A 13,514-nucleotide genomic window follows, 5' to 3' on the forward strand; every position below is an offset into this window, starting at 1 on the left:
GGGATAATGGTAGCATGACAAATGGGAATGAGGATATGGAGGTAGATATTACCATATCTGAGGTAGAAGCAAAACTCCCGAACAGCTTAATGGGACTAAATCAGGGGGCCCAGATAATCTTCATCCAAGAATATTAAAGGAATTGGCACATGAAATTGCAAGCCCATTAGCAAGAATTTTTAATGAGTCTGTAAACTCAGGGGTTGTACCGTATGACTGGAGAATTGCTAACATAGTTCCTATTTTTAAGAAAGGAAAAAAAAGTGATCCGGGTAACTACAGGCCTGTTAGTTTGACATCTGTAGTATGCAAGGTCTTGGAAAAAAATTTGAAGGAGAAAGTAGTTAAGGACATTGAGGTCAATGGTAAATAGGACAAAATACAACATGGTTTTACAAAAAGTAGATCGTGCCAAACCAACCTGATCTCCTTCTTTGAGAAAGTAACAGATTTTTTAGACAAAGGAAATGCAGTGGATCTAATTTACCTAGATTTCAGTAATGTGTTTGATATGGTGCCACATGGGGAATTATTACTTAAATTGGAAAAGATGGGGATCAATATGAAAATTGAAAGGTGGATAAGGAATTGGTTAAAGGGGAGACTACAGCGGGTCATACTGAAAGGTGAACCGTCAGGCTGGAGGGAGGTTACCAATGGAGTTCCTCGGGGATCAGTTTTGAGACCAATCTTATTTAATCGTTTTATTACTGACCTCGGCACAAAAAGTGGGAGTGTGCTAATAAAATTTGCAGATGATACAAAGCTGGGAAGTATTGCCAATTTAGAAAAGGACCGGGATATCGTACAGGAGGATCTGGATGACCTTGTAAACTGGAGTAATAGTAATAGGATGAAATTTAATAGTGAGAAGTGTAAGGTCATGCATTTAGGGATTAATAAAAAGAATTTTAGTTATAGCTGGGGACGCATCAATTAGAAGTAACAGAGGATGAGAAGGACCTTGGAGTATTGGTTGACCACAGGATGACTATGAGCCGCCAATGTGATATGGCCGTGAAAAAAGCTAATGCGGTCTTGGGATGCATCAGGCGAGGTATTTCCAGTAGAGATAAGGAGGTGTTAGTATCGTTATACAAGGCACTGGTGAGACCTCACCTGGAATACTGTGTGCAGTTCTGGTCTCCCATGTTTAAGAAGGATGAATTCAAACTGGAACAGGTACAGAGAAGGGCTACTAGGATGATCCGAGGAATGGAAAACCTGCCTTATGAAAGGAGACTCAAGGAGCTTGGCTTGTTTAGCCTAACCAAAAGAAGGCTGAGGGGAGATATGATTGCTCTCTATAAATATATCAGAGGGATAAATACCAGGGAGGTATTTAAGCTCAGTACCAATGTGGACACAAGAACAAATGGATATAAACTGGCCATCGGGAAGTTTAGACTTGAAATGAGACAAAGGTTTCTAAGCATCAGAGGAGGTAAGTTCTGGAACAGCCTTCCAAGGGAAGCAGTGGGGGCAAAAGACCTATCTGGCTTCAAGATTAAATTCTATAAATTTATAGAAGAGATGGTATGATGGGATAACATGATTTTGGCAATTAATTGATCTTTAACTATTCATGGTAAATAGGCCCAATGGCCTGTGATGGGATGTTAAATGGGGTGGGATCTGAGTTACTACAGAGAATTCTTTCCTGGGTATCTGGCTGGTGAATCTTGCCCACATGCTCAGGGTACTCTGATTTCTACATGTAAACAGCAGGTGCATTAGATAGCTAATAGCCTAGGTCCAGATTTTGGAGCTCTTGCTAACATTGGTGAGCATTTACGGAGGCAAGTAGTTCCATTGAAACCAATGAGCCTGCTTGAGAAAATGTTCACCAGCATGAGTAAGGCGCCACAATCTGGCCCCTCCCTTGTATCTGCAAAATGTATTTTATATGTGCAGTTCCAAAATTAGATGTGCACACAACTGGGCACCCAGTTTTGAGTACACTGGTGTAGATGCTGCTTTTGAAAATGTTAAAATGTTGGGGAAAAAATTTAAGAAAAGTATGATTATATTTGGTTGTATTTTGTGAGGATTAGAACAGTCATGTCTATGACTATTGTATTTTTCAGTTCAAGATTGAAAAATGGCAGATTGCCCTTTGTAACAAGAGCAAGCCTCAAAAGTTTATAAATGATTTGATGCAAGCCCTTTATACACACGAATACATGGCCACGCATAGTCTGACAGGTGCAAAATCCTCCTCTTCGAAGGATAAAGCAGCAAAACCAGCAATGAATCAGAATGAAGTTCAGGAAATCATAGGTGATGACTAGTTTATATTACTTGATATGGCACTGTGTCTCATTTTTCATCACACTTTGAACTGCCACATTCATGTTACTAATTCATTTTTATTTGTTTTGGTCTTTTCACATTTATCTCATTACTGTTAAAAATGAAGAATCAGTAAAAAGCAAAATATCTTCTGTTCCTATTATGTGGATTTTGGATTATTAATATTTATTATTAAACATTTATATAGCACTGTAATATTGCATGGTGCTCTACAGAAACTAAAAATACCACCTAAAGTAGTCAAACATAGACCGAAGATAATGGACAAAGGAAAGGGTAGGCAAAGAGAAGACAAGAGTGTATATAAATATAAATAATGCCAGCTATATTCTTTAGTGAGTGAACGTGATAAGTTCTGATATTTTGAAAGAGGTTAAGATTGGGTGAGGCACAGGAATGGAAAGCAAGACAAACAAAGTAGGGCTTAATAGAAGGGTTTAAAGACAGAAGATGGTTGGTGCCCATGAAAGGGTGGTTCATTTCAGGTTTAAGGAGTAATGTGGAAAAAAAAGACCCAAATGTGAGAGAGGGAGCAGGAGATTAACTATTTGTCCTACCTTGTTTCTTTTAAGTGTAGGATGGAAAGATGGTTAGCAACAGGCAGTGAGATGTAGGCAGGGCAGAGCTGGTTGTCATTTTAAAAAGGGAGGACAAGGAGTTTGAAATGTATGCCAAAAGAGAGAGGGAGGTAGTGAAGAGACTTGAGGGAGTGACCTGGTTCTAATAGCAGGAGAGGAAGGTTATTTTAGCTGTCAAGTGGTGGCTAGACTGAAGTAGGAAGAAGCAATCTGGGAAGAGAGAAAGAGGTTATAGTAGCGCAGGTGAGATAGAGACATGGCATGAATGAGCATTTTGGCAGCACATGTGGAGAGGAAAGGGTAAATTTTAGAAGTGTTATAGAGGGAGGAATGACAAGATAAGGGAATTGCCTAGTTTTAGTTGAGAAGAAGAAAAGAGCAGCTAAAGATAACTCCAAAGTTTGTTTGTTTATTTGATTTTAGCACTCGGTGACAGGGAAGTTGGAGCTGTCAAAAGTGATAGAGAAAGTGTGTTTGTAGGAGGAAAGATTTAGAAGGTCTTTTCCATGTTTTGTTTTTAAAAAACATGAGGCCATTCTTGAAGTATCAGAGAGCTAGGAAGAGATGCAAGCCTGGACAGATAGGGTGGGTAGATTGAGGAGCCATCAACAGAGGTAAGAGGAGAGGTCTTGGTGACCTCATCCATTTTCCAAGTGCCAGTGGGTGGGGGGAGAGGGCCAGGAGGGGAGAGGACAAAGGATAGACCCCTAAGAATCACCAGCATATTGGGGAGAGGAGATGGGGGACCTACCAAATGCAACACCGAAGGAGCAGTCAAACAGGTAAGAAGAAAATGACAGCTAAGCATGCCCAAGGAAGAGAGTGTGTTACGAAAAGGTGGGTATTTGATTATGTTAAAAGCAGCAAAGTTTGAGCAGAGTGAGTTTGGAGAACAGACCTTGGACTTGGAATGGGAAAGATTATTAGTGACTGTTGTGAGGGCAGGTTCAGTGGAATGGAGTGGGCAGAAGTCAAACAGGAGGGAATTGTAAAAGGGGGTGGAGGAGAGGGAATGAAGGCACTGGGAATAGACAGCTATACAAGCAGCTTGAAGATATGTGGAATGGTTTGGATGAGTCAGCATGGATACATGCTGGGAAAGAGCACAATTGATGTTATATTTGCAGTATGAATCCTCATGGAGAAGTTCAGAGAAAAGAGATGGTCACTGGGTAAGGTCTTTGTGAACCTAGAAAAAGTGTACAATCATGGAGAAGTGTGCCAGAAGGATATGTCCATCTTATCCAGGATACGTATGATGGAATGAGTTCCAGAGTCAAAGCTAAATAGAGCTACAGTAGAGAATGCCTGAGGAGGGAGGACCCACCTTAAAGGATATCACAGGCAGAGAGCTTAGAAGGGTGAAAAAATTTAAATTCCTAGGATCAATGGCTGACTCTGGTTCTTTCCTGAAAGATGCTAGGCATTGTACTAAAGCTGCATGTTGCAAATGGCAGGCACTGACCCCAGTTCTCTATGACAAAAAGATGCCAATAAAGTTAAAAGGAATTCTTTGCCAAAGGTTGTTGTGAAGGCCAAGACTATAACAGGGTTCGAAAAAGAACTAGATAAATTCATGGAGGATAGGTCCATCAATGGCTATTAGCCTGGATGAGCAGGGATGGTGTCCCTAGCCTCTATTTGCCAGAAGCTGGGAATGGGCGATGGGATGGATCACTTGTTCTATTCATTCCCACTGGGGCACCTGGCATTGGCCACTGTCGAAAGACAAGATACTGGGCTAGATGGACCTTTGGTCTGACCCAGTATGGCTGTTCTTATCTAAAAGGTAGAGTGTATAAAATGTAATTCAACCCACCTTAATGTACAGAACAGAGACTTGGACAGCCACAGAAAAGGAAATTAGCATGCTCCCCACCACGGAAATGAAGACGTTGAGATGGTCAAATGGTTGAACACTGTGATAGGAAACAAAATGAGCTTAGAAGGGGCTTAATGTGAGTTGCTCCAGTTGAAGACAAGTTGAGGGAGACTAGGCTATTTTAGTATGGGCATATCCAGCAGAACCCGAAGAGTTATATCAGTAGGATGGCTCCTGAAATAATTGTGGCTGGAAGGTGACCAAGGGGGAGAACAAAGACTCAGTATGTGGACTGAATATCAATGTACCTCAGAGAGATCAATCTGCCTGACAGCCTGGCATAAAATCATGAACTTTGGAAGAAGATTATAAAGTCACTGACCCCAAATAGGGAAGTGGCAAGAAAGATGATGACAAGCAGCTCAAAAATAAAGGCGAGACTATAGAAAGAGACCGGGAGTCAAAGGAGGATTTCGTTAGGTGAGGGGAAACAATATGACTGAATGCAGATGGGAAGGAGTCAAAATAGCGAGAGCAACTGATAAGAGACAGAGAAGGAACGAGGAGCAAGTCAGATGTTTTAGGATGTGTGAGGTGATAGGAACAAGCTGGCCAATCAAAGAGTTTTCAGGAAAATAGAAGCTAGAAGATTTCATAGTGGGACACATGGTTAAAAGAAGATAAAATCAAAGGCGGACGTGAGGATGATGAGGTAGTCAGGGGAGCAGGAAGTAGAGAGCTCCTGCTGGGTCATGTGAGTGCTGCATTCAGAGAAGTCAGTCAGCTCCTGAGCACACAGAGCAGGAGGAACAGAAATGGAAGAGGAAGAAGTAAGTAGAGACCAAGGTGGTGAAGAGCTGTCATGAGAGTGGATAAGAGGGTAGGATTAGGATTAATTGGCCAGGAAGAGAACAGAGATAAAGGAAGAAAGGCAGAGTATATATAGGAAGTATATAGTACAGGAAGTCATCAAGGTCATGGGACTTCCTTCTGAGTTGCCCAACAAAGTTAGAGCAGGACTGGCAATATGGAAGGAGAAAACCAGACCGGAAATTGGTAAACCAGGCAAGGGGAGCAAAGAGGCCAAATACAGAAAAGAGTAGAATAAGTCTCTTTTGGATGTTTAAATTTCATAAGCCCAAATAATGTAACTTGGATCATACACTTAATATTTTCCCTGATTTGGCCCTGATCTGAAGATCCCATAAATGTCATCTCTTTATTTTGCAGGAATCACAAAACAGTTATTTCCAAATACAGATGATGCTTTAATTAGGAGAATGATGGGGCAAAAGCTAAACAATTGCACCAAGAAGCCAATTTTAAGCAAAGATCTTAATTCAGTTGTTTTTCAGAAGCATAGCTTTTGGTAAGTCTTTAAAAAAAAATCAAGCCTGCCTCCCAAATGTATTTCAATATGTGTCTCTGTCATTGCAGTAACAGAAACTAAAGTCATCTCAAAATTATCTTTCATATATATGTTCATATTGATACAGTTGCCCAATATGGAGATCCTTTCATATCCTTGTATAAATTTTACAAAATACAAAAGTACTCTTTATTTACATAGCAGCACAACCAGACTTCTCATTCTAGTCAGACCACACAGGGCAAGTAAATTAAGGGAAGAAAAGAGAGAAGATTTAACATCCTCAAAATCAGTAACAGACTAATTTGATGAATATGTCTATTATAGAGTCTACATTATTTAGTCTTCCTATTACAAAGCCATTTTGTCCCCTTCATATGAATTAAAAGCATAAGACTTGAACTTCCACAAGGTTCAGCCCCCAACATCAGTGGATCTCAAGTTCTGCACAGATCTCAGGACATCCAAAAGACACAGGGTAAGAAGTTCTGTGCTTCAACAAGATTTTCTAGTGCTATGATAGGGAAACCCCTGCTACTTGGATAAGATAATACTGACAGGATTTGCATTAATTTACGTGTTAAAGACCCGTGTTTTTGAGGAGGGGATTATGTCATCGAGAAACACCATCCTTCCAGGTGTAGTTTCTCCTGCTCTTAGCCCACTCCACAGACTTCTTTCATAAAGCAATTTGAGATCTACTGATAAAAATGCCATATAGGCGCTATTAATAATGATTAGCATTATTCTCAGTTAATATATATATAGGTATGGTCTAAAAATACTAAACCTGTCCCTGTTTTTAATGAAGTCACCAATTTCTATTACAATGTTTTCAGGTGTCATTCAAAACAAATAGAGTTTAATAGAAAGTGAGACCTATATGACACTATGTAAGTCAATAAGAGTAGAGATTTTTGGAGAAAATCTCTTTAATGAGGGACAAAACTATTGACCTTACGTTAGGACTTTTGGAAAGAAATATCCTCCCAAAGGTCCACATTCTCCTACATCACTGTCAACCACTAAAAAGTCAATTCACATAAAGGCCCAATGGAACAGACACATCTGTGTTGCATACAGTACTTCTGTCAGACTCCTCTTGTTTTTCAGCATCAATACTACATACCTGTGACTCACACCACCTTTTAAATTTATGTGAAATATTGATTAGGCATTATCAGAGCTGTTATATTGTGCCAAAGATCTTGTTATTGCAGCGACAAGATGAATTGTATCAAAGATTCACACCCCAGTGTTTCAAGCCACTAGGCTTTCTTGATGCCTCAAGCAGTCTTCAAAGCACTATCATAAACTGAGTGGCCATGTTTATTTGCATGGCATTTTGCATTCAATTAAAAAAATACGTTACTAATGCTGGAATATTTTATTTTTAACTGTGATGCATTGTGGTATAAGGATTTTTGTTTTAGCGCTGTAACTGTCCTTGTTACAGTTGGGTTAAAAGTGATAGAGTAGGATTGCCACAAAGTACCCGAGTAATAAAATCTGTAGGTCAAAATTCTCCTCTCATTTTCCACAGGCATGGGAAACTGGCTCCTCAGCATTCTCCTCCAGCCTCATGGAAGCTCTTCTTGTGAGAGCTCCATGAGGAACTGGAACCATGACTAGGGAGCCAGGGAGAGGGCTGGGAGGACAGCTGCTCACCAGGGCATCACCACACTCCAAAACCATAGGGCATACCAAACCAAGTGCAAACTCACTATGTTTCCAGCCACCTTCTGAGAGCAACCTATAGGGGTCCCTACTTCACTTTAGATCAGGAGCAGGCAAAATTTTTGGCCTAAGGGCCACATCGGATTTTGGAAATTGTATAGTGGGCCGGTTAGGGGAGGCTGTGTCTCCCCAAACAGCCAGGCATGGCCTGCCCCCTCCCCGCCAGCTGCTTCTTACCCTGACGCCCCGCCCCCCCGGACTCCTGCCCCATCCAACCCTCCCTGTTCTCTGACAGCCCCCCCCCCGGGACCCCTGCCCCATCCACCCTCCTGCTCCCTGTCCCCTGACCGCCTCCGGAACCTCCGCCCATGATTGCCCCCTGCTGCCCCATTCAATCCCTTCTCTCATTCCTGAAGGCCCCCCAGAACCCCTGCCCCATCCAACCACCCCTTCTCCCTGTCCCCTGACCGCCCCAAGAACCCCTGCCCCTGACTGCCACCCATCACCCCATCCAAGCCCCCCCTTCCTGACTGCCCCCCCGGGACCCCTGCCCCCATTCAACCCCCCTGTTCCCCACCCTCTAACCTCCGCAACCCCTGTCCACACCCCCGCCCCCTGACCACCACCCCGAACTCCCCTGCTCTCTATCCAACCCCCCCTGCTCCCTGCCCTCTCACCGCGCTCCATGGAACACCGGTGGCTGGCGGTGCTACAGCCGCGCTGCCCGGCTGGAGCCAGCCACGCCACCGCACAGCACCGGGTCAGGCCGGGCTCTGCAGCTGCACTGCCCCAGGAGCTCGCAGCCCAGCCTCCCAGAGCATTGCGCCGGCGGCGCAGTGAGCTGAAGCTGCAGGGGAGGGAGGACAGCAGGGGAGGAGCCAGGGTCTAGCCTCCCGGGCCAGGAGCTCAGGGGCCAGGCAGGAGGGTCCTGTGGGCCGTAGTTTGCCCACCTCTGCTTTAGATGTTTTTCATTTTCAGATCTAGTAGATTATTGCAGAATTCAGTCTTCTGTTAACTGCTTTCTTCTCCCTAACTTAATTACAATGTATGCCTTAACAATGCAAGAACAGTAATATCTACATAAATCTAGATACTGTGTAACAAAAACTATATGCAGTTACAAACTATCACAGTCTACAAAGCATTATCTATAAACCTTTCAGAAAGTGACAGAAACACTGTTACATGTTTTCACAGACTGAAAGTTCACCATGAGCCAAATTTATGTTTCATTATTAGAAGGAACCCCTTACCAAATAGAGTTAGTCATATAATATTAATGAAAGGTATTGACAAATTTACTGGTTTTTGTCACATAATTTATTCTCCAGGTGTATTTTGCTCTATTCAAATAGTTCTAAAGTTTATCAGAAATGCTTTGCTGAATATATTATTCAATTGTTATTCATTGTTTGTATTGCAGTGGTGCCAAGAGGCCCTATTTATGGACTGGAGGGGCCATCTGTACTAGATAATATATAACGCTAAGACTATAACCAAACAATGGGCCGGGCTCCAAAGAGTTTACAATCTAACAGATACCTTGGAAACTAATTCAATATCATATCAACCAGCACATGTTAATAACTTGTATCACTAAACAAAATCAGGGTTTCACAGATATTCTACTTAGACAGAGGCACCATGCCATGAAAATTCTGGCCTTGGATAGGGGATTCTGGGGAATCACAGTGGGGCTGCAGGTGAGCAGGCAGTAAATACATCTGAAACATAATAAGAAAATTATTTTTATTCACTTAAGTGTAGCGCTGGAGGGGGCATATTTCGATCTGGGAGAGGGGTTTCAATTGTTTCTTCTGTAGCTACCACTTCAAAATTCAGCTTTCCATCTCTGAGTCTTAAGTCATTCTTTCAGACCTTCATCCTCTGTAGCCCAGTTTGCATATTACATTGATCAAAGCGGCAAACAATCGAGGGTTTGGGCTTTTTACTTTTTATTGATCTGAATATTTTACAAGACATTCTGTGTGGTAGTAAAACAGAGATTACATACAATGTAGTACAAACATAACTACACAATCCATAGTCACCAAAAACTCACAGATACAAAATTCTCACTGGTCCCAGAGAAAAAATAAAAGCATTAACAGTAAAGTACATATAGTCTATTGTCAACTCCTATCTATGAATAAACACTGAAGGTGAGATTTTGTGCTGCGCCTCTAAGAGGGGCAGCACAGAATTCACAGCCCAGGACTTGCCTGATCCTGGGCTGCTCCAGTGGAGTGGCCCCCAGCATAATTTAGACCACCTTGGAAGCTTGTCTATGTTACAGCAGCATCCCCACGCTGCTGTGTGAACCACGGTGCTGTTCAGAATCTTATCTGAGCAATACTGTACATTATGGTCTCACCTCTAACACATCTCTACATTCACCAGTCCTACCCCTGGCATGCCCTTTACACCAGGGCTTACAAATGGGCCCTTAGAAAGCAGCCATACAGCTGTCTTTGATCTGCACCAGGGGAACTCCAGCAACCAAATACAAGACTTTTAGGATATGCTACACAGCAATGTAAGCCTAGGGTAAGTGGGACTCAAGTCAGGTCAGGGAACCCTGGGCTTGATCATCTACATTGCATTTTAACCCTCAGTTAAGAATTTTCTGACCCATGCTCGAACCTAGGGCTCTGTTGTCCACACTGCAGTGCACAGGCATGAGTCAAAGTAAACATGGAAAAACAGAGGAAAAACACACACACCAGTCTGGTGCAGTACAGTGTGCTCCAGCACACCCCAGGGAACCTTATACCTGCTCCTGCTGCACCCCGGCAGGCAGGGATAAAGGATTCCCAGGGAGGCTGCAGGGAAGTTTTGGGGCTAGCTCCCACTCTCTGCCCTTACAGTACATGCTGCCCAGACACCTCTGCACACATAGCCCCAGGGTGGGCCAGGAGCAAGGGCCAGAGAATGGAGTGGGACCAAGCAGCTGCCCTCCAGAGAGAGGGAGAAGAGCTCCCAGCTCAGCACGGGAGGAGGGCGACCCCCAACATCCTGGCTGCTCCCACTCCCTGCAGGGCAGCCGCTTGGTCCCTGCTCCGCTCTCTGCCCCCCCCTTGCCCTCCAGGGGGCTGTGTGTGCAGGAGCACCCGGACTGCATGCACTGCCAGGGAGGCGAGTGAGAGCCAGCCCCCAAATTTCCTCACAGCAAGGTGGAGCCAGAGCCACTACCAGGGGAGGCTGTGGGGAGGTTTTGGGGCTGGCTCCCACTCACCACCCTGACAGTGCATACAGTCCAGGTCCTTCTGCACACACAGCCCCAGGGGGGTCCGGGAGCAAGGGACAGAGTGGAGCAGGAACCAAGTGACTCCCCTGCAGGGAGGGGGAAGCAGCGGAGCTTTTGGCTCAGCACAGCCAAAGAAGCGATAGACCCCAGCGTCCTAGCAGCTGGGAGTTGCCTCCCACTTGTCAGCTTTGCTCCCTGCTCAGGGCAAGTTCTGCACAGCAGCCAGGAGGAGCTGGAGCTACCACCACGAGAGGAGCAGGAATGAGGAGCGCGCTTGGCCAAGCAATAATGGCACTTCCAGTCGCTGCTCTGGCTGCCTGCAGTGCTGCTGTTCTGCCGCAGGGAACTCTGGGATACACCCGGAGGACTTCCAGGACCTGAGTCAAGCACACAGGAAAGCAATGGGACTCAGACCTTAGGTCCCAGTTTAACACTGTCTCGGACCATCCAGTGGGATCTGGGAGCTCTAAGTTAATACAATTAGTGGGTGGGTGCAAGGAGGATTAGTCTTGCGCCCAGGCTCAAGCCCAGGTTTACACTGCTGTGTAGACATAGCCTTAGGAACGCTTTATGCTGCACTGTTCCTTGTATCTGGTGTAAAGGGGCTGGAGAGGAGATAAGGATCTCACCCTATAATGTTCTAGTCAGGTAGAAGATAGAATTCTGAGGCAATCTAACTGTAATCTGTTGTCTGGCTATAAAACCATGTACGGAAGTGTAAAGCTGATCTGCTGACTGCTCTTTATCCAGAACAAGTGGATTTCATTAGCTTCACTAAGGAATGGAAAAGGCCAGAGTCTCTCTGAGACAAAAGAGGGGATCCACAGAGGAGTAGGACTTCCAGCAGAGACAGACCATACTCCCCATTCAGGAGGGTTTGGGACTTAGGCTTGTGACCCTGATCGTGCAATTCTGTGACTGGTCATAGGGGTTTACTCACACAGTTCTCAGGACTAGACTGGTAACTGCAGTCTTGCCTTAAGGTTTTATTTTAATTATGAATAAAGATTAACCCCAGGAAGGGAGGCTTGAGTTTAACAGTATCAGCTGTATGGATAATGTATTTGCTGCCCCTACATTTTTGGTGTCCTCTATAAATATGATCGCTGTTGAATTTATGCTAAAAGAAATATCCAACAAAAGAAAGAGATGAAGCAGCCATATAGGATAAAAAGATGTACTCTATATTTTGTAGTTTAATTGGTCCAATAATAATCCAAATCCTATTACAGTATGTGACTGCACTATAAATTGTAAGAAGCTTGAAAACTAACAGACACTGCACTAATCTATTATGATACCTATTACTCACCAAGCCTCATGGAAGTGCTCCACTGACCACCAGTTTACTACTTAAGAACCACTGAGATAATAGCAAGTGAAAGAATTTCCATATTTGTTTTTTCCTCACTGGATAACCAATAAGGCAACACATAACCCAAAAAATATAAATACACCAGCAAGGACAGAATACAACTTACTGTATTGTATATTTTTGCTATTTCTCCCAAGGATGAGAAGGCCCCTTAAAACAATCATTATGCTTGTCTACATGGGAAATTATTCCTGATTAACTCCATTTGTGGATGGAGAATAAGAATAGTGCCTTATTGCAAATAAACTTAATCCACTTCCAAAATGGATTCACAGTGGGTTACGTTAATTTGGGATAAAACACTCTTATTCTGGAATATTAGCATCTACACATGGAGATAATCAGAAATAGTTTATCTGTTTTAAACTCACACACTACTTTATTCTGGATTAATCTTCATGTGTAGATTAGCCCTTTGTTAGCTGTATTACAAACCATGTGTCAGTTCACTGTAATATTCTGTTTTGTTTCATGAAAGCAGCAATAGCCTCAAACAATGTTATAAAACTAAATGAAAATTGGAAAGTATATTTTTAAAAAATTCACACAGGTTGTGAAAAATAATATAAACACTATATACATTATAAGAAAAGGAGACACACTTGGTCTCCATTGTGAGTACTGAATGCTCACAGAGTTTAACACCAGAAGGGACCACCAAATCATCTAGTCTGATCTCCTGAATATCACAGGTCACCAACACCACCCAGAACAGTACACTAAACCCAAGAACTGAAAATAGATCAAAGTATTACAGCCCACAGAATACTAATCTATCACATGCCACAGGCAGAGAATAGGAGGGATCAAAGTGTACCAATGCCCAAGGCCCCTGCAATGGCAGGGAATTGATTCTTTTATATCCATCCCTTTTTTCTGGCCTGATGATCCACAAACTTTGCTGCTTTCTTGCTTCCTCTGCTGCAGTAAAGATACAAGTATTCCTGAAACTATGGCAGGTGGTGCTAGATATAATACCATCATAACTTTCCCAATTGTTTTTTAATAATTAAAAGGGAAGATCTTTTGGCAGTAAGTATTTTTAAATAATACTTACCATCTCTTTTAAAAAATGCATTTATATCCAATACAATGCTCATTGAAACCAATGGTAAAATTTCCACTAATCCAAT

General features: G+C 43.1%; 1 protein-coding gene and 1 long non-coding RNA gene across 8 annotated transcripts in view; one reads left to right on the plus strand and one right to left on the minus strand.

The window, feature by feature from the left end:
- BEND6 (BEN domain containing 6) overlaps window positions 1–13,514 on the plus strand; it is a 41,273-nt gene that overhangs the window by 24,082 nt on the left and 3,677 nt on the right. For 6 of the 7 annotated variants that reach the window (XM_084622766.1, XM_084622767.1, XM_084622769.1 and 3 more), the window contains 2 exons: window positions 2,088–2,280; window positions 5,944–6,082. In XM_084622766.1, the coding sequence (XP_084478892.1) occupies window positions 2,088–2,280; window positions 5,944–6,082 (332 nt within the window). Of the gene's footprint in view, window positions 1–2,087; window positions 2,281–5,943; window positions 6,083–9,182; window positions 13,459–13,514 lie in introns of those variants that run through there. The other variant, XM_084622771.1, reaches the window with a different exon arrangement.
- LOC311517707 overlaps window positions 1–13,514 on the minus strand; it is a 42,139-nt gene that overhangs the window by 7,332 nt on the left and 21,293 nt on the right. The gene's annotated exons all lie outside the window — the stretch shown is intronic.

The sequence above is a fragment of the Lepidochelys olivacea genome (genome assembly GCF_965140295.1).
Source record: "Lepidochelys olivacea isolate rLepOli2 genome assembly, chromosome: 3".
In the NCBI taxonomy this organism is placed as follows: Eukaryota; Metazoa; Chordata; order Testudines; family Cheloniidae; genus Lepidochelys; species Lepidochelys olivacea.